General features: G+C 50.8%; 5 protein-coding genes across 5 annotated transcripts; 4 read left to right on the forward strand and 1 right to left on the reverse strand.

The window, feature by feature from the left end:
- Nucleotides 1-32: 32 nt before the first annotated feature.
- Nucleotides 33-6569, forward strand: FOBCDRAFT_166290 (peptidase family C50-domain-containing protein; the record flags this gene model as incomplete). The annotated part of the gene is made up of 2 exons (XM_031188481.3): nucleotides 33-3187; nucleotides 3236-6569. The coding sequence occupies 2 exons, from the start codon at nucleotides 33-35 to the stop codon at nucleotides 6363-6365; spliced, it is 6285 nt and encodes a 2094-aa protein (XP_031035746.2). The 3' UTR covers nucleotides 6366-6569.
- Nucleotides 6570-10611: 4042 nt separating this feature from the next.
- Nucleotides 10612-14158, forward strand: FOBCDRAFT_48053 (fungal-specific transcription factor domain-containing protein). Its single transcript, XM_054706503.2, has 2 exons — nucleotides 10612-11868; nucleotides 11919-14158. Exons 1-2 carry the CDS (start codon nucleotides 10799-10801, stop codon nucleotides 14065-14067), a joined length of 3219 nt encoding a protein of 1072 aa, XP_054562478.1. The 5' UTR covers nucleotides 10612-10798; the 3' UTR covers nucleotides 14068-14158.
- A 483-nt stretch (nucleotides 14159-14641) lies between these two features.
- FOBCDRAFT_278088 (KRI1-like family C-terminal-domain-containing protein) lies at nucleotides 14642-17122 on the reverse strand (the record flags this gene model as incomplete). Its single annotated transcript, XM_031188479.3, has 2 exons — nucleotides 14642-16591; nucleotides 17081-17122. The coding sequence occupies 2 exons, from the start codon at nucleotides 17120-17122 to the stop codon at nucleotides 14642-14644; spliced, it is 1992 nt and encodes a 663-aa protein (XP_031035744.3).
- On the forward strand, nucleotides 16979-18516 carry FOBCDRAFT_48057 (ras family-domain-containing protein). Its single transcript, XM_059612214.1, has 3 exons — nucleotides 16979-17358; nucleotides 17419-17482; nucleotides 17542-18516. The coding sequence occupies exons 1-3, from the start codon at nucleotides 17281-17283 to the stop codon at nucleotides 18105-18107; spliced, it is 708 nt and encodes a 235-aa protein (XP_059465612.1). The 5' UTR covers nucleotides 16979-17280; the 3' UTR covers nucleotides 18108-18516.
- Nucleotides 18517-18899: 383 nt separating this feature from the next.
- FOBCDRAFT_297132 (uncharacterized protein) lies at nucleotides 18900-22251 on the forward strand (the record flags this gene model as incomplete). The annotated part of the gene is made up of 4 exons (XM_059611904.1): nucleotides 18900-19313; nucleotides 19371-19480; nucleotides 19540-20286; nucleotides 20348-22251. The coding sequence occupies exons 1-4, from the start codon at nucleotides 19273-19275 to the stop codon at nucleotides 22249-22251; spliced, it is 2802 nt and encodes a 933-aa protein (XP_059465613.1). The 5' UTR covers nucleotides 18900-19272.
- Nucleotides 22252-22655: the final 404 nt, after the last annotated feature.

Consider the following 22655-nt stretch of genomic DNA (forward strand, 5'->3'; position numbering starts at 1 on the left):
GGCATGGTAACGAAATTACACTCATAATCTAAATGGCTTCACTGCAGGCAAAGGCCGACGCGGCCAAGACAGCTCTAGCCTCAACATCAACATGCACGACTGCGACCGTCGTGACTCTTAAGGAACTACTGCTACCCGACATCGAGACTTCATACACAGCATCACAAGCCAATTCACGAACGGCCTCTAATACAACGACAAACTCGAAGGCAAAACGAACCGCGGGCAGCAAAACTCAGACAGCAAAGTCTATCAGCGAGCAGCTTTCATCGAAAGACCGTGCAGCTCTGGCAACACATGTAATCAACATTTGCATCAGGTCTCTAAATGAAGCTGCGAAACCTACCACTCCTGCGACTCCGATTAAGCAACAAGCATCTCAGGGAGACTCCAAGAAAACCTCTGGTCCTCGAACGTTGCGGAGATCCCTATCCGCACCGTTATCACCGCTGCAGCCACGAACTTTGAATCGCGTAGCTACCTCGCCAAACATTGCCGCCAAAGCAGCAACACATGCGGCAACGCAGTCTACAGGATGTCTCGCTGCTGTCGAGTGCGCGCGCGTGGCTTTCACCTGTCTACGATCTATTACGGGCCCAATGCAGGTGGCACAAACAGATTTCCAACTCGAGAATGGAATGTCAGCATTCATTAGCAAACTTCTGGCGCTTGGGTTTCAAGATCAGGCGTTAAAGGAGCTGAGGATTTTAAAGCGACGGCTCGATGCTGGAGTTAACAAGTCAACGAAACCGATCTCTACCGAAGGGCAAACAGCTGCTCAAGTCATTTTGGAGTTGCTCGACTATGGTGACAAGATTCCCGATAACTTGCTATCAATGGTTACAGGTTGTCAAATTCAAGTACTGCGATGGATTGCGCATTCCAAGAAACCAGCTCATATCGAGGCCGTGCTACCACTTCTCGAGGAATCTCATGTATCTTCCCCCATCAACCTCTTAGTGAGATCGGGGGCCAAAAACGCGAAGGAAACCCAAAAAGCAGCCCGACAACTAGCCTCACTATCCCAGACGCTTCTTTCACTAGCACCCAGTGTTTCTAGCAAGGAAGATGCAGTTGCGACAGAGTTGAGACTGAGTCCGTCTCCAACTTCAGCTTTCAAGCTGCAAGTGCTCTGTTTCAAGATTCAGCTTAGATGGTGGAAAATGGCTGGTCACCGTGGAAATGTTGAGGACGATATTCTTTCGCCGTTTTCTCGATGCGTTCGCGCATATACTCGACGACAGCCACCCACGAATGGACTAACATACGATTTGATTGCAGCATCCTTCCACGCGCTCATGGATCTAGTTGGGCCACATAAGTCCCAAGCCAAGGCTTCGTTCGACTCTGCCCTAACTTCCATTTACCAACTGCTTGGTGTCGCAGCTCAAACGGACCGCCAAAACGATGCAGCATGCCACTGGTTCCAGAAACTGAAGGATATACTAGTACCTGACGGGGAATCGGCTATTCGCATGTTTTCCATTTCGGCCCGCCTTCTCGCTGCACTGTTGAAACAATCCAAGCATGATACCAAGACGCAACAGCTGGTTCAAGAGGTTACAGAGAGCCTCGAAGGGAGTTTGAGTGGAAACATCACCGACCTTAATGAACTGCTAGAGAGTCTTTCACTCGTTCGACGGTCAGCTGTTGGGTTCCTCGTTAGCAACTCGAATGGTTCAGAAGTAAAGGATGACACGTTGAAGTTGATCCTGGAGCATCTGAAGACATTCATCACTAAGTTTCCACGGTTCGGCCGCCGTTGGCTAGGCGCTCCCCCCAGCAGAGACGCTTCAGCCAAATCCGTCCTCCAGTTCGACCAACGACGAGAGGTTTTGATGCAGTCGATCAATCAGATTCTCGATGGCGCGTTAGTGGTCATTAACGGCGATATCCAGGCTGACTCTATTACTTGGAAGCATATGGATGAGGTTCTCTGGGACTGCAACAAACTGATTGATGCTGTTCTCGATCCCACGATTTCAAGGGCACGAACGGAGCAGCTCAGTGGCTATTTTGCGAAAATATCCAGTCTGTATTTTGCCAGGTACAATCAAATACGCAAGGACCTCGGCAAGTCCAAACAAGTCAATAAGGAGATTCTTCAGTGTTTGAGTCGATCAATTGAGATTATTCAGGATCGGCCCATGGCCCAACAGGAGAAGGCTCATATGTCAACCAAGCTGGAGTTGTTTGCCGATCTCTGCAAGGCTGCAAACCGAAGTGAGGATGCAATCAGAACTCTCCGATCAATCTGTACCAACATGATTGAGGAGGGCGCCTTAGTCAATGTTACTACAGCACTGGATTCTCAACCTCCGAGCATTGCTTGGAGTGCTGATGATAAGGCAGAGATATTGTCCCGAACACTACGTTCAATTGCTAAGCTTGATCACTCATGGAATGACTGGGCATTCTTTCTGCCGGAGGGTGAGCGAGCTGCAGTACTCGAACACTTGATGCAAATCGTGGGAGACACTGCAGCTAGGGCAGAGCGGCTCAAACTACACGATCCATCAGTCCAGGCTCTTCTGCGAATCTACACACCCGACCGCTTCCCAATTCGGCGTCTTAGAGTTCTGCTCCAGCTGCTCTTCCAGACCATTGGTGAAGAGAACGAAATGGAGCAAATTTCCAACTTGGCTGGAGAAACTATCCAACAACTGGACAACAAAGACTATGGCGATGACGGTTCTCTGCTGCGTTATCTTCCACATCTCCAGGCATTACAGAAGTCAATGTCTGCATTGGCTGTCACTAGCGCTCCTCTCCCAGTGTTTGCCCTGAGAGAAGCCGTTGTCTCTTGGAAATCGATGACTGAATCATGCAAATCCAGAAACGATGTCTATGAGCGAATCGACAATCCTGATGGGCTTCTGACACACCTGCAATCTGCCAGCCACTTCGCCAGCCTTCGGGGTGAGAACAGTCTGCAGCTTGAGATCTTAGAGCTGTCAACACCTCTGTCCAAGATTCTAGCCGAACCGACCTATAACAACGTGATCCTTAATCATACACTTCTTGCATCACAACATCTCAATATCGGTCACTTCTCTGAGGCAAAACAAACACTAGATGAGACAAAGAAGCTTTTGGACCAAGCCGACGGTGCCTCTCGTGGCCTGATTGCTGGGTTTCATTTGACACAAGCCGAGTATTACTCTGGCATTGGTAGCATCGATGAAGCGTGAGTTCATAACACTCAGAAAATGGAACCATTCTAACCCATTTCTAGCGATTCCTCATTGGCGGCTGCAAAGGCCATTTACAATGGATCTGCTTCATCGTGGGCATTGTCAAAATCACAAGTCAACATATCTCTAGCCCTCAGCTCGTTCCTAGACTCAGTTCTCGCGTTAAAGCGTGGTCGGATACAAGACGCGCTTACCTGCGTTAAATCAAGCGTTCGAATTCTTTCACACGATTGGTCCAAGATCGAAGCGACAGCATCCCGAGCAGCCAGCACGAGCGTTATGAACTTCTCAACAGCTAGTCTTGATAGTGTCAAGGCTGACGCCAAGCTTGGCCAGGTGATCGGTCCACGATTCTGGGCACTTGCTTTCCCCCTTTTGCGAGGTCTCCTGCACGTTTCTTCTGTCTATGCCCATCTTGGCATGTACCAGGAGACCATTTACTACGCAGAGTCGGCCCAAAAGATTGCTGAAAGCACAGGCTCATCACTCTATCGGGCACAGGTACTCGCTTGGACGGGTTCCGTCTACCACCGAGCTGGAAAGCTAACCAAGGCACTCGATTTCGGCAATGAGGCGTTCAACGAGTTACCGGAAGACATCTCAGCTTCTCGGGTACAGGTTGCTTGCCAACTTGGCGGCTTGTTTCGCGATAGCGGCGACGAAGACAAAGCTCGTGAACTACTTCAGCTTGCCGAGGAGACTGCGCAACGCCTTGGCGATCATAGAAAGGTGCTTAGCATCCAGAACGAGGTGAAGAAAACCGCTCCGGTTGCTGCCAAATCACGAGCAACAGCTGCTACACGCGCTACTCGAGCTGCCACCAGGACGACAAGGGCTAAGACTGCTGCAAATCCTGGACCACGAACCCGAAAGCAGGAGGTCATTGTCAAGGTTCAGCCATCTGCTGCAGAGGTGCTAAAGCTACCAAAAGATGCATACCAGGCTTCTCTTATGGCATCGGTCATCCTGTCACGGGCTTTAGGTTTCATCAGTCAGAAGGATTGGGCTTCTGCTTTATCAACTTTGGAGGATGCCAGAGAGTTGCCAAAGCTCTTCGGGGCTCTATCTCAGGAACAAGTCGTGACTGCAATCTCTCTTATCGGTCATAGCACAGAGCAGATGATTCACGACCCTGTATTCTCTGTCATCCAAGACTCGACCATTTCGTTCCCTGCTATTGCTGCTTCTGACAAGACGAAGGCTTCGCAGGGCCAGACGCCTCCACGTAAAGGACGCGCAGGAGCCACTGAGCGAAAGAACTCCAAGGAAACCAGTGTTCCTGCATTCGCTGAAGCATTGAGACAAGCACAAGAACTACTTCTCGAAGCTCATGCTTCAACCCTGTCAACAGCTAATAGCACTATGGTTCATCGCATTTCGGCTTTGCTACAGAATACAGTCATTCTTCTGTCGGCTACGTCTACGACACAATCTAGGGTCCTTGCTGGCTCGGGGTTTGCAACTTTCTCTGTAGACTTGGCTCGTAACGTCACTTGGAAGCGCGAGCAAAGCACTCTCCAACACAAAGAGACCGCTAAACCAGGCGACAGTGACTCTGCTCATAATTCAAGACGGTCTAGCCTTGGACTCACAGCAGAGATGGCCCAGTTTCAAAACAACTATATCGACATGGTACCTCACAATTGGAGTGTGATTTCCGTCTCCCTCAGCGACAACCACCATGATTTGTGTATCACTAAATTCCGGGCTGGTCACAGTCCATTTATTCTCCGACTACCTCTTGAACGTGCCAATTCTCGAGATGCTGACTCGGATATCTTTAACTTCGAGAACGGAAAGGACGAGATGATGGAGATTATTCGGCTCGCTAACGAGACGAGCCACTCTGCCAGTCGAGACTTCAGTGTCAAGGGTGCGAAAGCCGCTTGGTGGGCTGAGCGAGAGGCTTTGGATGATCGGCTTAAGGATCTTCTGAGCACTATCGAGACAACTTGGTTAGGTGGTTTCAAGGGTATCTTTTCTCAGCACGAACGCCGATCGGACCTCCTTGCACGTTTCCAGAAGAGCTTCCAACAGATACTCGACAGTAATCTGCCTTCTCGAAAACAAGGACCGAGCAAGAAGTCGGCAAAGACATCCAAGGTGGCCCTTGACCCACGAGTCCTTGACCTTTTCATCGGTTTGGGTGATCCCAGTGATCCAGACAGTGATTATGACGAGGCTCTTAATGACCTGCTCTATTTTGTTGTTGACATTCTCCAATTCCACGGAGAACGCAACGCTTATGACGAAATTGACTTTGACGCTATGGTGGTCGAGACTTATGACGCCCTGCGCGGCTACTACGACGCGGCTAAGACGGGATCTGACCGAGCAGAAGGGGCTCACACCGTTTTGGTTCTTGACAAGGCCCTCCATGCTTTTCCCTGGGAGTCGATGCCTTGTATGGAAGGACTTGCAATTTCGCGTGTACCTTCATTGGCTTGCTTGAGGCAACTTATTACGGAATCACAACCATCAGCGAGCGATGATAATTCTGAAGACGCACCAGAGGGCCACTACGTGTCTGCCGAGCAAGGTACCTACATCTTGAACCCCTCGAAAGACCTGGTCAACACACAGTCTACCTTCCAGCCGATTATGAAAGGCCTCGGCAGCTGGACAGGCATTGTTAACCGCGCTCCTGAAGAAGCTGAGTTTGAAGAAGCTTTGTCAAGCTCTGAGATTCTCCTCTACTTTGGACACGGAAGCGGCGCGCAGTATATTCGAGCACGCACAATTCGTCGTCTAGAAAAATGCAGGCCAGCCACTTTCTTGATGGGCTGCAGCTCTGCGTCGCTAACAGAAGCCGGAGAGTTTGAGTCCTACGGCCCTGTGTGGAACTACATGATGGCTGGATGTCCAGCTGTGGTGGGTACACTATGGGACGTGACGGATAGGGACATTGATCGGTTCGCGGGCCGATCGTTTGAGGAATGGGGACTGTTCCCCAAGGGCACGTTCAAGGAGAATAAGCGAGTCAAGGGCAAGAGTCGGGCCTCGAGCGAGGACGAGAGTGAGTCGGAGGAAGACGGTCAAGTAATGAACAACGTGTCACTGGCCGAGGCGGTTGGGCGGTCCAGGGAGGCGTGCAAGTTCCGGTATCTCAACGCCGCGGCGGTGGTACTGTATGGCATCCCGGTGTACATCAAGCACAGAGGGGAAGAGTGATTGAATAGGGGGCAAAGTGTTTGGTTGTTTATTCCTTTTTCAGGGTTACGAAGCATCGCGTCTCTTGCTGATACTGAATAGAGGTTAGATGGCGTAGCATAGCATGGCGTAGCAGGATAGCTTAGCATTTCCGGGAGTTTGGATAAGTGGGATCCTGGTTTGATTTTAGATTAATGAAGGGATAGTGCTTTTTGATGAACAAAATTGAGTTTATGATCAATAATTGGCCCGGCTGTTGGAACTTTCCCAAGGCTATGTTGAGTGAAAGGCCAGGGGAAGATGAGCTACATCTCTGGATGCTACCCAAGATTGAAAGTTAGATAACTATTAACTTGCTCATTCTCTCACGATTCCACTGTTTATAGTTCGAGGTGCACATGGCCTTCTGTTCGTGTGGAAGATTCATGTTGTTGATGTGACAGCATGGCCACAACCGGGAGATATCATCTACGTTTTATGCAGCGGAACATTAACAACGGTTTCACTTCTGCGACCAAGATCGGGCCATGGCCGAAACGGACCGAGGCTCAGACATATTGCAGGTTGGACGGTGTAAGTGGCTGAGGAAGATGGTTGGATCTTTAAGTGCCATTCAACATATGCTGAGAAACCATGCTGTGATACCTTCCAGAAGGAGATGCATAGGAGACTGACCTGAGACTCGAGAGAGTGACGTGAGTTAGTCCTGTAAATTATCCTGGAATTGGCAGGTGTTTACGTCTAATCTGAGAATGGTGAAATAACTTAGTAGACTGACTACCTTTTTGAGGCCGCGACAACCTGGGCAGCCTAGGGTAATCTATCCCAATGAAGCTCAGCGCGCAGCCCAACAGACTCATATTAATAGACACCCATAGCTACTATTAGGCATAGGCATAGGCATAGGCATAGGCATAGGCATAGGCATATGCTATTTGATCCTTTTTCGGCATCATAAAGTGTGTTAATTTAAGTCGACTCCTTGTAGGGCTTAGGCGAGTTCGTGCGCAAGGACTCAGCGTGTTTGAGATAATGACCTAATTTCGTTGGTTTGATATCTATTCGTCGCGTCTATAAGCCCAACCCCACGCGTATTTATTATCCCACTTATCCCACATACTCAGCAGTCCGTACCGTACCGCAAAAAGGCAAAAAATACAAAACAAAGTAACAGCTAGATTGCATAGCCTGGGTGTCACTGTCCCTTCTCTGGCACACAAAACACGCAAGAGAATCTCCTGCTGATCACCAGGATGATGCAGTGCGGCGCAAACACACAGATGCTATGGCACATGCAGGTTATGCTACCTCGCCTTGGTCAGTAGCGTCTGCGACGGGCGGACCGCGTTGCTATTACGCCCGTTCAGAGTAGAAAGAGAGAATCATTTATGGAACCGGCAGCAGAGGCACCGGCCCGACGAGGATGATGCTCGCTGTGTTGTAGTGCTGCGTGCGTGTGTGCGTGAGAGCGTGAGAGCGAGCGAGCAATGTGCGTGCACCAGAAAGATGGTGAGAACCCCATGGTATGTAACTCCGCATATGTCATTGACGTCCAGGGGGTTGTAGATAGCAAAGTATCCGTAAAATGAGAGGTCATCATGTTGAGGTTCCAGACCGGATCGTCAGTCGCCTTCGCTTGTCACGATATCCATGCTCGACTGATTATATGGCGATCATACCTCTCAACCACATCGTGATGACCGACCCAGTGGGTTGAGCGAGAGAGTCAGTTGCTACACTACCTACAGCCCTAGGGAGATGATCTTGGAGGAGACGAGGAACTTTTGGGTAGGCAAGGGATCCATGTACTGAAATGTCTGTGCAGCAGGAGAGGACAGCCATTTTCTGTCTCATGCCTCCAAGTTACGTTTTTTTCCCTCCTGGCCCAGGTCTAAGCCTTACTAAGTACGCGTGATGGGTAGGGCTCGCGTAGATGTGATATTATATTCCAATATGCCGGCGGCTGGGCGAGTAGTTTGCCTCCCTGTAGTAAAGACAGGCGCCTCGCTTGTTGAGCCATATATGAACACGTTTACATGTTTCGATTTGCTGTAAATCATCATACCGTATAGTCAGAACAATAATGCTTCCCCTATTGAGTACATTAGGCCCACGTAGCATTATGACACCTAGTTATTTGACCGTGAAGTCTAACTTGCCTAGCACCAAACTTCTCGGAAGATGCCGTCCACGTCGAACAAGGGTCCGGGATAGTGGTTTCGAAGGACGTCGACCCTGGCCGGGGCTGGAGTGCATGCAAGATATCCCGTGGTCTGCTCAATTGGTGATTCCAAAGGCATCTAAGCCGCAGATCATCTGAGCCGCCTGTCCCATACTCCATAGTCGGTGCTTTCTTTGGCACCATGCATTGTCGTTTCTGCAGGGAAGAACCATCAAGAGGGAAATAACCGTTGAGAATAACACCGCGTCTTAATGCAGGGGAACAGAATGCTACAATACGAGACGTGATGCCCACAACACGGGTCGGTAGTCGAGCGGTTTAGACCCTGGCCGGCTCCGGCATTTCTCGACTAGTTCATGCCATCAGAGGGTTTTAGTGCACCTGCAGACCAAGATCGAGCTGAGACGGTCTCTTGTTGGGTGAACTCACGCCCTGCTTTTTGCCGCTTTTATGCTTGCATCGCCTTGATAGCCTGGGGTCTTCGACAACCAGACCAGACAAGCCAAGCCCAAGACAGGTTCAAGGGTCCCCTGGCCTGCCTTAGTTCACCTGGCTAGCCCTTTGATATCCTGCCGCGCCTTGTCTCACTGAACCTTGACTTGACAGCGACAACCCAAGCCAAACCAAAGACGACAACATGAGGAAGATCGCGATGCCTTGTAGAGTTAATACAGGCGACTAGGCCACATATTAAGCCGAACGAGCCGCAATAACTACGTACGTACGTGTTCGTATCAAACTAAAATTAATAGCAGGAGAAATGCCTCTCGATCTGACCAGGAGATGCTGAGTTTTTCCCCCAGTAACATTCAAGGAAGAAGGCTTTTCATATGAACATCATAATGAGGCAGAGAGGCTTTGTAGATCTATATGTAGTAAGTTGCAGTGTCATAGTCACCGACTCAGGGCAGCTTCAAATCCATCTTCAGGAACATTGCCTAGCCTCATAGGGTCGGTACGTAGAGTATGTATAATCTGTTTTGGGATGTGCGATGTCGGGAGTAGAAAAGACCCTGGGCGGAGATTCCTTCTTGGGCAATATCTGTTGGTCCTTCCTGGTAGTTGTCCGTTGTTTCGATGCGATGTGAAGCGAGGAAGGAAGGAGATGGGCATTCGTTTATCTATATCCACGTTTCTCCGATCCAACCAATTTGTTCTATACACCATCACCATCAACATCAAGTCATGGACACTGTCAGTCAGTCAGTCAGTCAGCCAGTTCCGTTTGTATGCACGAACGGTTTACACATGACATGAACTCAAACACAACACTACACAGACCATCAATCAATCACATCACGTCACCCCCTACAGCTGCTACGACTGTACTAAACGTTTAGGGGACTTCCACACCCACCACCCGCCTCCACCACGCGCGTTGTCGACGGCCGACGGCTCCACCGATTCCTTGTCTCTCTCGCAGGGCAGGGCATGGTTGTGAACATGGATTACATAGCTAGCATCGCCATGGAAGGGAGACAAGAGGAGAGATGAGTCCAAAAGCGGCCCAACCCTGAACCAAAACCACCAAAGTTATCAAGTCCCAAAAGCCAGACAGACACTGCTGTTTCTCTACCCCACAGTCGCACACCCGGACCGTGCACTACAACCTATCTAACCTATCGTGATCGCTGCCATTTGATTTTCTACCACTTAAGGTCCCCACCCTTCTGTGATTCTGGGCCTTAAACCCCCAGCTTCCACGACTCAATCTCTTCCACCCAAAGACCAAGGACCCGGTTAACTTGTCTCCGATCCTCCTTCTTGCACCTCTCTCAAACACCATCGAGAGCTCAGTTCGCAGCTTTCCGAAGAGACGGATTTTCTTCCTCACAGAACGTCGACTCGCGCGGCCTGATCCGATATCCATTGCATCACTGTTGAATCAACCTTCATAACGTTTCTAAATTCACTTCCGCCAGTTCCTTCGCCCCAGCCGGGGCGCAGACCAGTCCCCAGCTTCCAGTGCGGGGAGCCACTGACTACATACGTACCCGTTGGTTCTCCATAAACTCCCCGGACGACTTCGGGTTACCTCAAATCTCAACGCTCTTGCGCTGCAGCGTTTTAACCTGCACAACAGCTGCTCCCGCCAACCGTTATAAAGATTTCGTTTCGCACAGCCGGGCTACACTCGCAACCTTGAACCCCCTGCCCAATTCTGTCGTTTCGCTTCATCATCGCAACCACACCGGTCCGGTAGATTTTGTTTTCCAGCACCGGACTCTTGGCCTCGGAAGGCCCGCGTCGCAACTCTGTCTCTGGCAGAGCCATGTCCGGTCGTGCCGTTTCGAATTCTCAACATGCCCAGCAGTCCTTCGGTTCCGGTCCTCAACTCTATCGCGACGTCGCTGAATTGCACGCTGTGCCATCTCCCTCTCACGGCGCCTTAATGGATCCCTCACATTTTGACGATTTCGCGTTTGCTTACCAAGGTCTTCCTGACCAACCTTCTCTCGTTTCTCTGGCCGATCACGCCCACGCCCACGCCTCACAATCACCAACTGCATTTCCTCAGCACCAGGCGATGTCTGGACTTGCACACAACGGTTTGCCATTTGGCACCCTCCCTGCAGGCAACCGAAGCCAGAGCATGGATGGCTCCGATGCTCCTCCAGATAGGACATCTCCCGCATCCAACGCCCTCGAAGACTCGACTACAGACGAGTTTGGATTGGCTTCCCGTAGTCGTGCAGATGCTACGGATCTGGGCGGTAAACCTAAGGAGGATAAAGCCGATGCCACACCGGCGTGGAGTGAGCTGAAGACAAAAGCTGGCAAGGAAAGAAAACGCCTCCCGCTCGCGTGCATTGCATGCCGCCGAAAGAAGATCCGCTGCTCAGGCGAGAAGCCCGCCTGCAAGCACTGTTTACGCTCTCGTATACCATGTGTGTATAAGGTCACCACTCGGAAGGCGGCGCCACGGACAGACTACATGGCCATGCTCGATAAGCGGTTGAAGCGTATGGAAGAACGCATTATTAAGGTCATTCCCAAGTCCGATCAGGAAGTAGCTTCGTCCGTGACTCGGGCCGTTGTTAAACCAGCGATACCAGGAACCGTACCTTCAAATAAGCCAACCAAAAAGCGTGGCGCCGAGGAAGCCTTTGGACCTGATCTAGAAGCATGGGCCAAGGCGCCCTCGAAGCCCAAGATCGATGGTGATGATAGGCCCAGTAGCCTGCAAGTACAGGAAGCCGAGGAGAATAAGCTTCAGCATGAAGGCACTGAGGCACTGCCCTCCAAAGAAATTCAGGAGCATCTGGCAGAGGTGTTTTTCGACAACATCTATGGTCAATCTTACCATCTTCTCCACAAACCCAGCTACATGCGAAAGCTGAAGTGAGTTCTTTCAAGATTTAAAACATGTTTTTCTCGCTAATGGTCCACAGAAATGGGACGCTGCCCCCAGTGCTTGTCCTCACAGTGTGCGCTGTAGCTGCTCGTTTCACTTCGAGCCCTTTAGTGAATTCTTCGGGACCCGAGTTCCTACGCGGCGAAGAATGGGCGTCACACGCTCGAGATATCTGTACCAGGCGATACGAATGGCCAAATCTCACAATTTTGACCTGTCTCCTCATTTTGGGCCTTCACGAATTTGGAACATGCCAGGGTGGCCGTAGCTGGGCCTTGGGCGGTCAAGCAATTCGCATGGCCTTCGCCCTTCAGCTGCATAAAGACCTCGAGTATGACCCCTCCGGTCGTACTGGTCCTAAAAAACAGCTTAGCTTCATCGACCGAGAGATTCGACGACGTATAATGTGGGCGTGCTTTCTCATGGACCGCTTCAACTCTTCGGGGACAGATCGGCCCATGTTCATCAGAGAGGATACGATCCAGATTCCCCTGCCGGTGAAGGAGAAGTACTTCCAGTTCGATATGCCTGCTCCAACCGAGATGCTTGATGGTCAAGTTCCTCACCCAGCATCACCCAATGATGGGCAACTTGCTGATGCACGAGAGAACATGGGAGTTGCAGCATTTCTGATCCGAGCCATCGCCCTTTGGGGACGGATCATTACCTACCTTAGCCAAGGGGGAAAGGATCTGGACCCAAACCCCATGTGGGAGGACGAATCGCAATATGTGAAGCATCTCAACGATGTCGTGAATCTTGAAGCCAGTTTACCTTCGTCACTCAAGTACTCTGCTGAGAACCTCGACGTCCACAAGACAGAGAACACGGCAAGTCAATTTCTTTTCATGCATATCTGCCTGCAGCATAACATCCTTTTTGTGAGTCGAGCAGCGATGTCAGCGCGAAAGCAGCAAGGTGTTCATGATGACTTTTTCTCTGAAGCGAGTAAGAGGACTTTCAGCGCTGCGAATCAGATATCTGAGCTCCTTCGTGAAGCCGAACAATCGCGATGCTTTGTTTCGGCACCTTTTGCTGGATACTGCGCCTTTTCCTCGACAACAGTCCACATATTGGGCGTCATATCTGGAAACCCCAACATGAAGCCAACAGCGGAAGCCAATTTGACCACCAACGTCAAGTATCTTCACAAGATGAAGAAGTACTGGGGCATGTTTCACTGGATGGTGGAGAATGTGCGCACACAGTATCGAAACGCCCTGGACGCCATGAGAGCCGGTGCAAATCTGCAAGACCGTGCTGCACAATCGTCCTTCCTCCAATACGGAGACTGGTTCAACCGGTACCCGCATGGTCTCTCTGATGCCGAATTCATGGACCCTGCCACCCATAAACGGAAGGATTCGGGAGCAGATGGCGTTCTCGAAGCGAAGCCCGAGCTACAATCGGTGGAAGAATACTTCTCCACGCTTCCAACACCCCAGAGTGTCGAACATAAGGATACCATTCGCGCTGTGGGAACTAAGAGGAAGCAGAGCGCCAAGAAGCAAGCTGGTTTGCCGACACAGTCCGGCCAGCATCTCGAGTCTATGCAAGGGACAGACGCAGACTCGGTCTCTGGGGCTCAAGAACGTAGGTTTTCGGGTGGGCTGGGGCTGCCATCCAACAGTTACAACCCTCTCGCAGTATCAAACGCGCAGAATCCAGCTTTCAGCACAGCTATGTCACCTATGAGTCCGGCCAACATGACAGCGTTCTCCCATCATGCTCACACCCCCACATTCTTCCCTCCTGAGTTGCTAGCCATGAACTTTGGACAGGGCGCCAATGGAAATATTGACCCGCTTGATCGTCAGCTTGTCTTTGGGGGATATTCTTTGGATGCCAGCACGGGGTTGGGTGGTGGTCAGGATATAATGAGTGGCCTTGACTGGGACGCTGTTGCTTCAGGAGCCCATCCAGATGGAGGCTTACAAGGCCGGCGGTCTACTGCTAAGGCGGGCATGAATGGGCAAGCAGCCGGTATGGCTGATGGAGCAGGACTTAGCGGACCGGAAGCATCGTCCGCATGGTTCATGCCATTCAACATGGAGCCTCCAGAGATGGGCCAAGATTCCGGCTTCAACATGGGTGGAATTGACCCATTTACGGGAGTGTTTGGAGGAGGGGGTAGTGGTTTGGCAACGCCGAATGCATTGGGTGGGCTACAGCAACAGGGTCCTTAGGAGGGACTGTGGGAGTGGTTAGCCTGGGTAACGCCATATTCCCGGAGGTCTTCGCGGCCACACAAGTTCACTGGGCCCCGATATTGATGTTGGCAGTATGGCCAAAAGACATTGTCAGCCAGGACTTGAACCTGATGTAGGCCACGAGCCTTGGGTGATGTCTTATATTCTTTTTTTGTTCTTTATACTTTCCACATGGGAATCTGTACCAGAGATAAGGCTGGATTTGGTTGGGTATTGGCGAAGAGGCATATTGAAGTTTGTATGGCGAACACTGTCGGGCGTGTCATCAAACCGTGGGGGAAGGAAAATTGTGTTTTAAGTACTTGAGATACCATCATACCCGTCATGCTCATTTAGAGATGAGTTGACATTCGTTTGCCAAGAGATGAGATAGTTCGTTAAGAAATCAAAGTTTCTAAAACTGTTGTTGAAATGAATGCACCTTGCTTTTGTGATGGGATGGGCCCAACACTGCTACTTAAAAAACAGCTTAACTAGAAATACAACATGGAACGCCTGATTTTTGTTATGCTATCGCAGTGGTATCTTGATCGATCCCCCCAACACCCTTCTATTCCTCCGCTGTAGTGGTAGTAGCATTCTTCTTGCTCTTGGACCTCTTTCGCTTCTTCTTCCTCTCACCAACATCGCCTACCACATTATCCTCCTCGCCATCTTCCTTCTTGTGCTTTCTCTTCTTATCACTCGCGGGCTCGATCACGGCGCCACCAGCGTCTTCATCGGCAGAGATCAAGCGCTCGAAGCCATATGTAGGACCATCGCGCTCATACTCCTTTCCAAAGATCTCACGACGCCACTGGCGTAGACGAGCCTTCTTACCGAGACGCTTCTTGTCTTTGCGCTTCTTCTCCTGGTCGCGGAAGGTGGCAAGTTTCTTGAGACCAGCATAGTCGTTGAGGGCAGCGTCGGAGGGAGCGAGGAGAATATCGCGCGCGGTCATGCCAAAAGATTGAGGGGAGGTCTCGCGGTAGCGGAAAGGAGCATGAGACGATTGCTTGAAGATGGCATGGTCGGTAAGCTCAAGTTTGGAGTCTACAAGAGCCTCAAGCTTGGCGCGCTCCTGACGAGCTTGCTTCTGGGACTCCTTGCGGGCCTTCTTGTGGTCTGTCTTGCGCTTCTTGGAGGCCCGACCATCCTCATCCTCCTGAGCGTCGTCTTCGACATCACTTAGGCTAATGTTTGGCTTCTTCTCATCGTCCTCGAAATCTGGAATGATATCCTTGATGTCGATATCATCATCCCATTTTGGCTTCTTGGGATGCTTGGACTTCTTCTTTTCGCCGTCTTGTTCCTCGTCCTCTGATGCTACAGCATCATCTTGTTGAGCATAGTAATCGTCACCAAATCGCTTCCTCATCTCCTCCTCCCACTTGTCATCCTCCCATGCGTCGTCGAGGAACTTGATCCAGTCCTCATCGGTGAGATCCTTGCCCGCATTGCCAGCTGTGCGCTTGATCTTACGCAGCTTTTCCTGGGCTTCATCAAGCTTGAGCTTCTTTAGACGAGCCTTCTCCTCACGCCTCTCCTTCTTCTCGGCCTCCTTGCGCTCACGTTCGAGTTCACGTTGACGCTTGCGACCAGTCTTCTCCTCACGCCTGACTGACTTGGCTGCGGCAACATCACGAGCATATGATCGAAGGAATTCGTTGCTCCGCTCTGGGTCCTCGAATCGCAAGTTGTAAGCCTGTTCGAACTGGTCGGCGCGGTCATCATCATCCTCTCCTTCATCCGACTCGAACGCTTTCCAGTTCGAACCATCTGGGGGGACCCAGGCACGCGCGCTCATGAAATTTGATAAGAAAGTCTCAGGGTTCTTATCGGCGTTGGCAACATCAACCTCGGTGATGGCCATAGCTGCTTTCCGCGAGGGGTGTACACCATTTGAGTCCGCCTCCTCTGTCTCCTTTCGCTTCATGAAACCGCCGTCCTCGTCGTCAGAGTCTTCATTGGCGGCAGCATGCATCTCAGCCACGATTGAATTCTTGAGAACATCTTGTTCCTGGTTGTAGGTCATGGGTACATCCTCGTCGGCATCGTCGGCACCAGTGTCACCTCGCATGTACTTTTCTCGGTGGTAATCCTTCAAGTAGACTGGCTTTTCCTTCTTTTCCTTCTCGGTTGCTGTGACGGCGGGGTCATCGGGCTTGTAGAAGGTCACTTCCTTGTCGTAGACCTTGGGGTCCTTGTTTCGAATGGCTTGGAGAGTGGCAGAGATCTGGGCGTCGAGATCTTCAGTAGCAAGAAAGCCATCTTCATCTTCCTCCTCGTCAGACGAGGACGACTCGTCGTCGTCGTCGTCATTGTCTGGCTGCTTTCCTGTATTCTTGAACTTCTCCTCTAGTCTTTGTCTCTCTTCTCGTTTCTTGTTGTGCTCGAAACGACGGGCAAAGTCCTCGTTCACCTTGAAGCCGGTCGTGGCAATAGCGGCGCCTCCATCTTCTGATTCGGAGTCGCTATCATCGAGGAGGGTGCGCTTGGTGTTTTTGGGGTCCTCGGTGGACTTCCCCATGGTGGATATAGTTCTTGGAAGCAAGCAAGGGATTAAATAAAGAAGCAATTGATCATGCGTTGAGAGAATGAGTGTAAGAAAAGACTGCAACAAGCGGCACTATCTTTATCAACAAGACCCAATTAGAGCTTCCATGCGCTTGTCCCAACTTTTTTTTTTCTGCCGCTTTGAAAAATTGGCGGGGAGTCGGAATATGGTGAAATATTAAACCGAAGGGTGTCCAGCTGCTTTGACATCAACCAATCAAGGACCACTCTTTTCTTAGCTGCCTTGAGTGCTGGCAGCGGCTGCATGTGGCTTCGTCATCAGGGAAGCAAACTGACCAACCCCGGCCACTAAAGGCCTCTAGAAAAGCGCCTGGAACTGGGCCCTTCGCCGCTACGGCTGCTACCTCCTTAGATACACTCCATGCAGGTGCTTCTACAGTACCGACTCGACTGACCTCCACTACTAACCTTGCGGTAACTCTACCTTACTTACTGACGTCGCGTCTTTACCTCCTCTGCCCCAGGCAACATCCATCAAGACCGTTAAACTCCCGATAATCGTTCTGTGTTTAATAACCCCCCGTTTACGCTACGTGTCCGTTTGTTTACGACGATATCGATCTTCCGACTTGTCTCAACCATAAAGAAACTACTTCATCCAACTTGACCTCATCTCCGAGGGATCCCGCAATCATGGCCGACTCTGCCAACGCCCCGAAGCCCAGCAGCAGCGTCAAGCTGGTGCTTCTCGGTGAAGCCGCCGTCGGAAAGGTGCGCTTGGACAATCACATGCTGCGAAAGCATCTCCTAGCATACTAATTGAGCTGATAGTCGTCTCTCGTTTTGCGCTTCGTTAACAACGACTTCCAAGAAAACAAGGAACCCACTATTGGTGGTATGTATCTTGTGCATCCCCAGTCCTTCCATTACGTCGCTGACAGTTAGCGTCAACAGCCGCCTTCTTGACCCAAAAATGCAACCTCCCCACAAGGACAATCAAGTTTGAGATTTGGGATACCGCCGGCCAGGAGCGCTTCGCCTCACTGGCTCCAATGTACTACCGAAATGCTCAGGCCGCTCTCGTCGTTTATGATCTCACCAAACCTACATCTCTGATCAAGGCCAAGCACTGGGTTGCAGAGTTGCAGCGACAAGCATCTCCCGGCATCGTTATCGCACTGGTTGGCAACAAGCTGGATCTTACGGGTGACTCTGGCGCTGCTGCTGATGGTGAAGATGGTGAGGAAGGGGACGACTCTGGCGACGCACGCAAGGTTCCAACAGAAGAGGCTCAGGCATACGCGGAAGAGGAGGGATTACTATTCTTTGAGACCAGTGCCAAGAGCGGACATAACGTTACCGAGGTTTTCACTGCCATCGCAAACGCCATACCCGAGACGTCATTGAAGAGTGCCAGAGGAGCTGGCGCATCGAATGCTACCAGCCGGGCAGGCGAGGAGCAAAGAGTGAATCTCGGTGGTCCCAAGGATGTTGGTGCTAAGGACAGCTGTGCTTGCTAGACGGAGTCAAGTGGCGTATGGGTCGATGAGGGTGAGAGGATGAGTTGGAGGTGCACACGACAATTGATTTTGTATTGCACGTTATGCTGCCCTTTTCCTGCGAGCCGTTTGCTTGGGATTGATGCTGAGGAGAGCATGGGAGTTGACTCTGCGGTTTTTTCGTTTCTTTTCCTGTTACTACCTAGCTGAGTTTTGTTGCGGCATGTATGGACAATTAGTGGTCTTGTCTATCTCTTTCTCGTAATAACAAAACTGATGGACTGAGCATATACCACTTCCAAAAGGCTTTGGGAAAGAGTTTCTTTTGTATCAGGAACTAGGTACCTGTGTACCTCTTGTGTGCTCTAACAATATCAGTCGCTAGCCTAACCCAAACAACGATTCATTAATCGTTTTTCACTTGTTTAAGTCCTCTGCAAACTCAGTAAATATCACGTCTCTATGATTCAGAGTCAACCTTGTATCTGAGCGCTCTGTTAGTTATCAATTATTTCAGCTCACCTCACACCTCAGTACGAATTGCAATAATTACTCAACCAATCCGCAATCGAAACATTCTTTGTAATCCGGTCTTTGCACATTAGTCCACCAAATCCAGTCTTTCTCCTTTGATATGTACAAGCATTCGATACTTCTTCATTTCTTACTGCTATGGTCGTACGTATTTACGACAATACTCTTATTGCTCACGTGATCACTATCGGATTCTGCCGCCTCTACCTGTTGGGCTTGGCGTGCGTCTGTGACCCACTCTTTTTTCCACGATTTTGAACCTCATCAGAGCCCTTTAGTAGCCAGTTGCCGTTGGCCTTTGCGTCAGAAGCAAACAGGCCTGGCTTCTCTCTTTATACTAATCATTTTCTTTTCTTCACTGTTCTTTGACCGAGTTGAATTACTGCATAAGTAGCTACTTAGCTCTCTTAGTGATTCCCTAACGTCGCGCCAATCGATCACAGTGACTGTGATTCTGTTGCACCAGAACCATTAAAAAAGATCGGCCTTGCTGCATATCTGCCTGAGCATAACCTTTCCCTCCTCTGCTCTCCTCTTCTCTTTCTCCCATCATTTCTTACAACACACAACCTTCCCATGACGCTTCTTCTGCTATCTTAGGCTCTGCCCTTGGTTTTGGGGCTGCTTTGTAACAGATCAGCAACACTTCGCAATGGCATCAACAATCACAGAAGCTCAGGCGGAGCTGATTCGGTATGTTACACAGCCTGAAAGACCGCGCCAACGCGCAAGCTAATGCCCTTTCTGCAGGTCCCTTGCGCCCGACGATATTCCAATCAAGTTGCGATGCGCGATCTGCAGCAAGCTCGCGGTCAACGCCTACCGTCTTCCTTGTTGCGAACAGGCAATATGCGAATCATGTACGCGATTGGTCCTTACAAGCTCGCCCACTACATCCTCGTGCTAACACTGCGTCAAGGTCAATCCAATCTACCCGCGTCGTGTCCTGTTTGCGAACACTCACCCTTGTCCGCCGAGGATTGCAATCCCAACAAATCATTGAGAACCACAATCAGGGTCTTCCTGCGCACTGCGGAGAAGAAACGCGAGGCAAGCCGACCGAAGGAAGACAAAGACTCAGAGCCAGCGACGCCAGTTGAGGCGCCTAAACAGAATCTCCCGACAACCGAAACATCTGCGATCGAGACACCCATAGAACAGATTTCGGGGGTCGACGCACCATCATCAGTACAGGTCGATAGCGCTGACAAAGTTGATGAAGGCGCTCCTGCTCCATACGTAGTCCAGGTACTGAAATTTCCGATTCTCGTCAAGGACCTTCCACTAACATTTTTCAAGGAGAGTATTACTCATCATGATGACACTCCTGCTACTGAGAGTCCTCGGCAAGTCGAGGCAGGTGATGCTCAGAGCGCACCTGCCGAGGGCAGCACAGAGGACGCACCCATCGAGTACTCTGACGAGCAGACTCTTACGACACAAAATGGTGAAGGAGGAATCAACGGCGCCGGCGAAGAAAACGAACAACAAATGGACGCCGAAAACGACGAGGACCAAGACCAAGAGAAGCCTGATTCCGAGTCAATGAATGGCAATTTTCCGAATGGCTCATTCTCTAGCTCTGGTGACTTCAACCAGATGCAGATGATGATGGCTATGCAGAACGGAATGACGCCGAACTCCTTCGGTGGCTTTCCCATGATGGGTAAGTTTGTGAAATGAATCAGCGCACACGTGGTAGTAAATACTGACATGTATGTCTATAGGTATGCCGGGCATGGGCATGGACCCAATGACGATGCAGAACATGTACATGAACGGTGGCTTTCAAGGCATGGGCATGAACGGCATGGGTGGCTTTGGAGGTGGATTTGGCCAAGGCTCCAATAATAACTGGAACGGTTCACAGTCGTGGAATTTCGACCAGAATAATTACAATCAAAATGGTCCTGGCATGGGAACTGGTGACTTTGGAGGCTTTAACTCAGGATTCCAGACAGGATACAATCAAGGTAATTATGGTCAATTCAATGACTATCGCCGCAACACTTTCGGACGTGGTCGAGGCCGTGGCCGTGGTTACTACGGAGGATATGGCCGTGGAGGTTACCAGTTCGGAGGCAACCCAAACTACCAGGATCAGACCCAAGGCCAATTCCCGCAGATTGGGCCCGGTCAGAATGGTCAGAACGGTGTCGATCAGGGTGATGGCCAGCAGCAAGTTGATGAAAGCGGTCAACCTATTCAGGGCGATAGCACTGAAGGGCCTGCTGATGCCGGACAAGCTGATGGATCCAGTGAGGCCATAGGCAATGCGGATGCCGCTACCGGTGATGCTTCCTCTACAACACGTAATACGGGACCTGGAAACTCAGACCTTGCTCAGGGTAATGTTTCCGGTGCTGTCCGTCCAGTTGCAGCCGCTGATGTTCCTTTGAATGCGCCTACTGGGCCCAAAGCTATGAGACAGGGGCTCCCTAACACAAGTCTTCATCATCTTCGAGCACGCGGTTACCAGGTGGGAAGTGAAGTCCCTCCCTCTAAACCGACTGGAGTGAGAGATAGCCCAGCAGACCGAGGCCGATCCCGGTCCAGGAGTAGTTCTCCAACTCCAATTACTGCTGACGCTCGTGAAAAGGACAAGGATCGTGAGTCCCGTCATGAGCAGAGCAAAGAGCGACCTCGCGATCATGACAAACGCGACCGAGACCGAGACCGAGACCATGACCAAACAGGATCAGCATCTCGAACCGTCAGCAGAAGTCGTAGTCGCAGCAGGGGACATCGAAGCTCCCGTCGACGTAGGCGTCATCGCTCAGAGTCTGTTGAGGACGATGGCTATGATGACGATTCGCGACGCAAGAAGCATAGAAGCCGGCGTCACTTTCACGATGATGAAGAGTCTTCACGTTCCAAGGACAAGGATAAGGATGAAAAATATACTGACCGAAACCGTTCCGCATCACCAGCTGAATCCAAAAGATCCAGCCACCGCAGCCGTCGAGATAGAGACTCGGACAAGCGGAGGGATCGAGAAAAGGACAATGACGATCGCAAAAAGTCCAGCCACCGCCCCTCGCACCGGGATAGAGACTACGACCGCGACCGGCGTCGGGAAAAGGACAGAGATCGTAGTGACAAAGACCGGAAAGATAAGGATCGCAAAGATCGACATCGGGATAGGGACCGACGCGATCGCGACCGTGACAGAGAGAGAGAGAAGGACAAAGATCGGGAGAGTGGCAGGGACCGAGACAGAGAACGGGATCGCGATCGCGATCGCGATCGAGGTTCGAGATATAGCAGCAGACGCGAGTCGATTGATGCTGGAGACTCGAAGCCTATCTCTGGTCCTCGCGGTCACGACACGAAAGTGAAAACCGGCTCTTCGAGTCGCACCGAAAACTCGGGCAAAGACCCTCACACGCTCGAGCGTGAGGCCCGTGATCGCGAGCGCTTGCTTAAAGAAGCGCAACGTATCGCAGGTATGGCGGGTTGGAAACGCAGCCGGGGCGATGACGGCGACGATGCAGGCTCGCGCAAAGGCCGTCGGACGGGCTCGTCAACGTCTGCTGCTGCATCACGTCGAAGCGAAGCTATCAATGGTGGCGACGAAGAAGAGAGAATGCGAAGACTCGAGGCAGAAAGGGAGGGTGATCGATGGGGTTAGAAACTCCAACGGTCTTCCAAGAAACGTGCCACCAAGTCGATAAGACAATGAAGGCCATGTTTTGATCATTTCTCATTCCACACTAATCTCAAAGCTTCACAAGATGGAAGCAACATTTACCCTCCTTTTTTTTCTTCACTATCAGGTGTTGGCGGTTGATGCATTATGCGGAATCAAATCTTTCATGTACGAGTAGCTAAAAAAAAGAAGGGGAAAGGGATGTTGCATTAAAATCAGAAACACTTACACGAGTTTTCATCGGGATGCCAGCTTAGGGTTCAGCTGGGCGGCGGGAAGCGAGGACCATGGGGCAAGAGACTTAAAAATAGGTTTGCAGGTTAGAGGTAGCAGGGTCTTGCTTGACAGTTTTGCAGGTATCGTGAATCCTGTCTTGAAATGAAAAG

The sequence above is a fragment of the Fusarium oxysporum genome, chromosome VIII, assembly GCF_013085055.1.
Source record: "Fusarium oxysporum Fo47 chromosome VIII, complete sequence".
Classification (NCBI taxonomy): domain Eukaryota; kingdom Fungi; phylum Ascomycota; class Sordariomycetes; order Hypocreales; family Nectriaceae; genus Fusarium; species Fusarium oxysporum.

Excerpts from the sequence above, each read along its gene's own strand:
- FOBCDRAFT_48053 (XM_054706503.2), top strand. The coding sequence starts at position 10,799 with ATGTCCGGTCGTGCCGTTTCGAATTCTCAACATGCCCAGCAGTCCTTC. Across the intron at positions 11,869-11,918 it reads AGCTACATGCGAAAGCTGAA|AAATGGGACGCTGCCCCCAG; the intron begins GTGAGTTCTTTC and ends AATGGTCCACAG.
- FOBCDRAFT_48057 (XM_059612214.1), top strand. The coding sequence starts at position 17,281 with ATGGCCGACTCTGCCAACGCCCCGAAGCCCAGCAGCAGCGTCAAGCTG. Across the intron at positions 17,359-17,418 it reads GTGAAGCCGCCGTCGGAAAG|TCGTCTCTCGTTTTGCGCTT; the intron begins GTGCGCTTGGAC and ends TTGAGCTGATAG. Across the intron at positions 17,483-17,541 it reads CAAGGAACCCACTATTGGTG|CCGCCTTCTTGACCCAAAAA; the intron begins GTATGTATCTTG and ends TAGCGTCAACAG.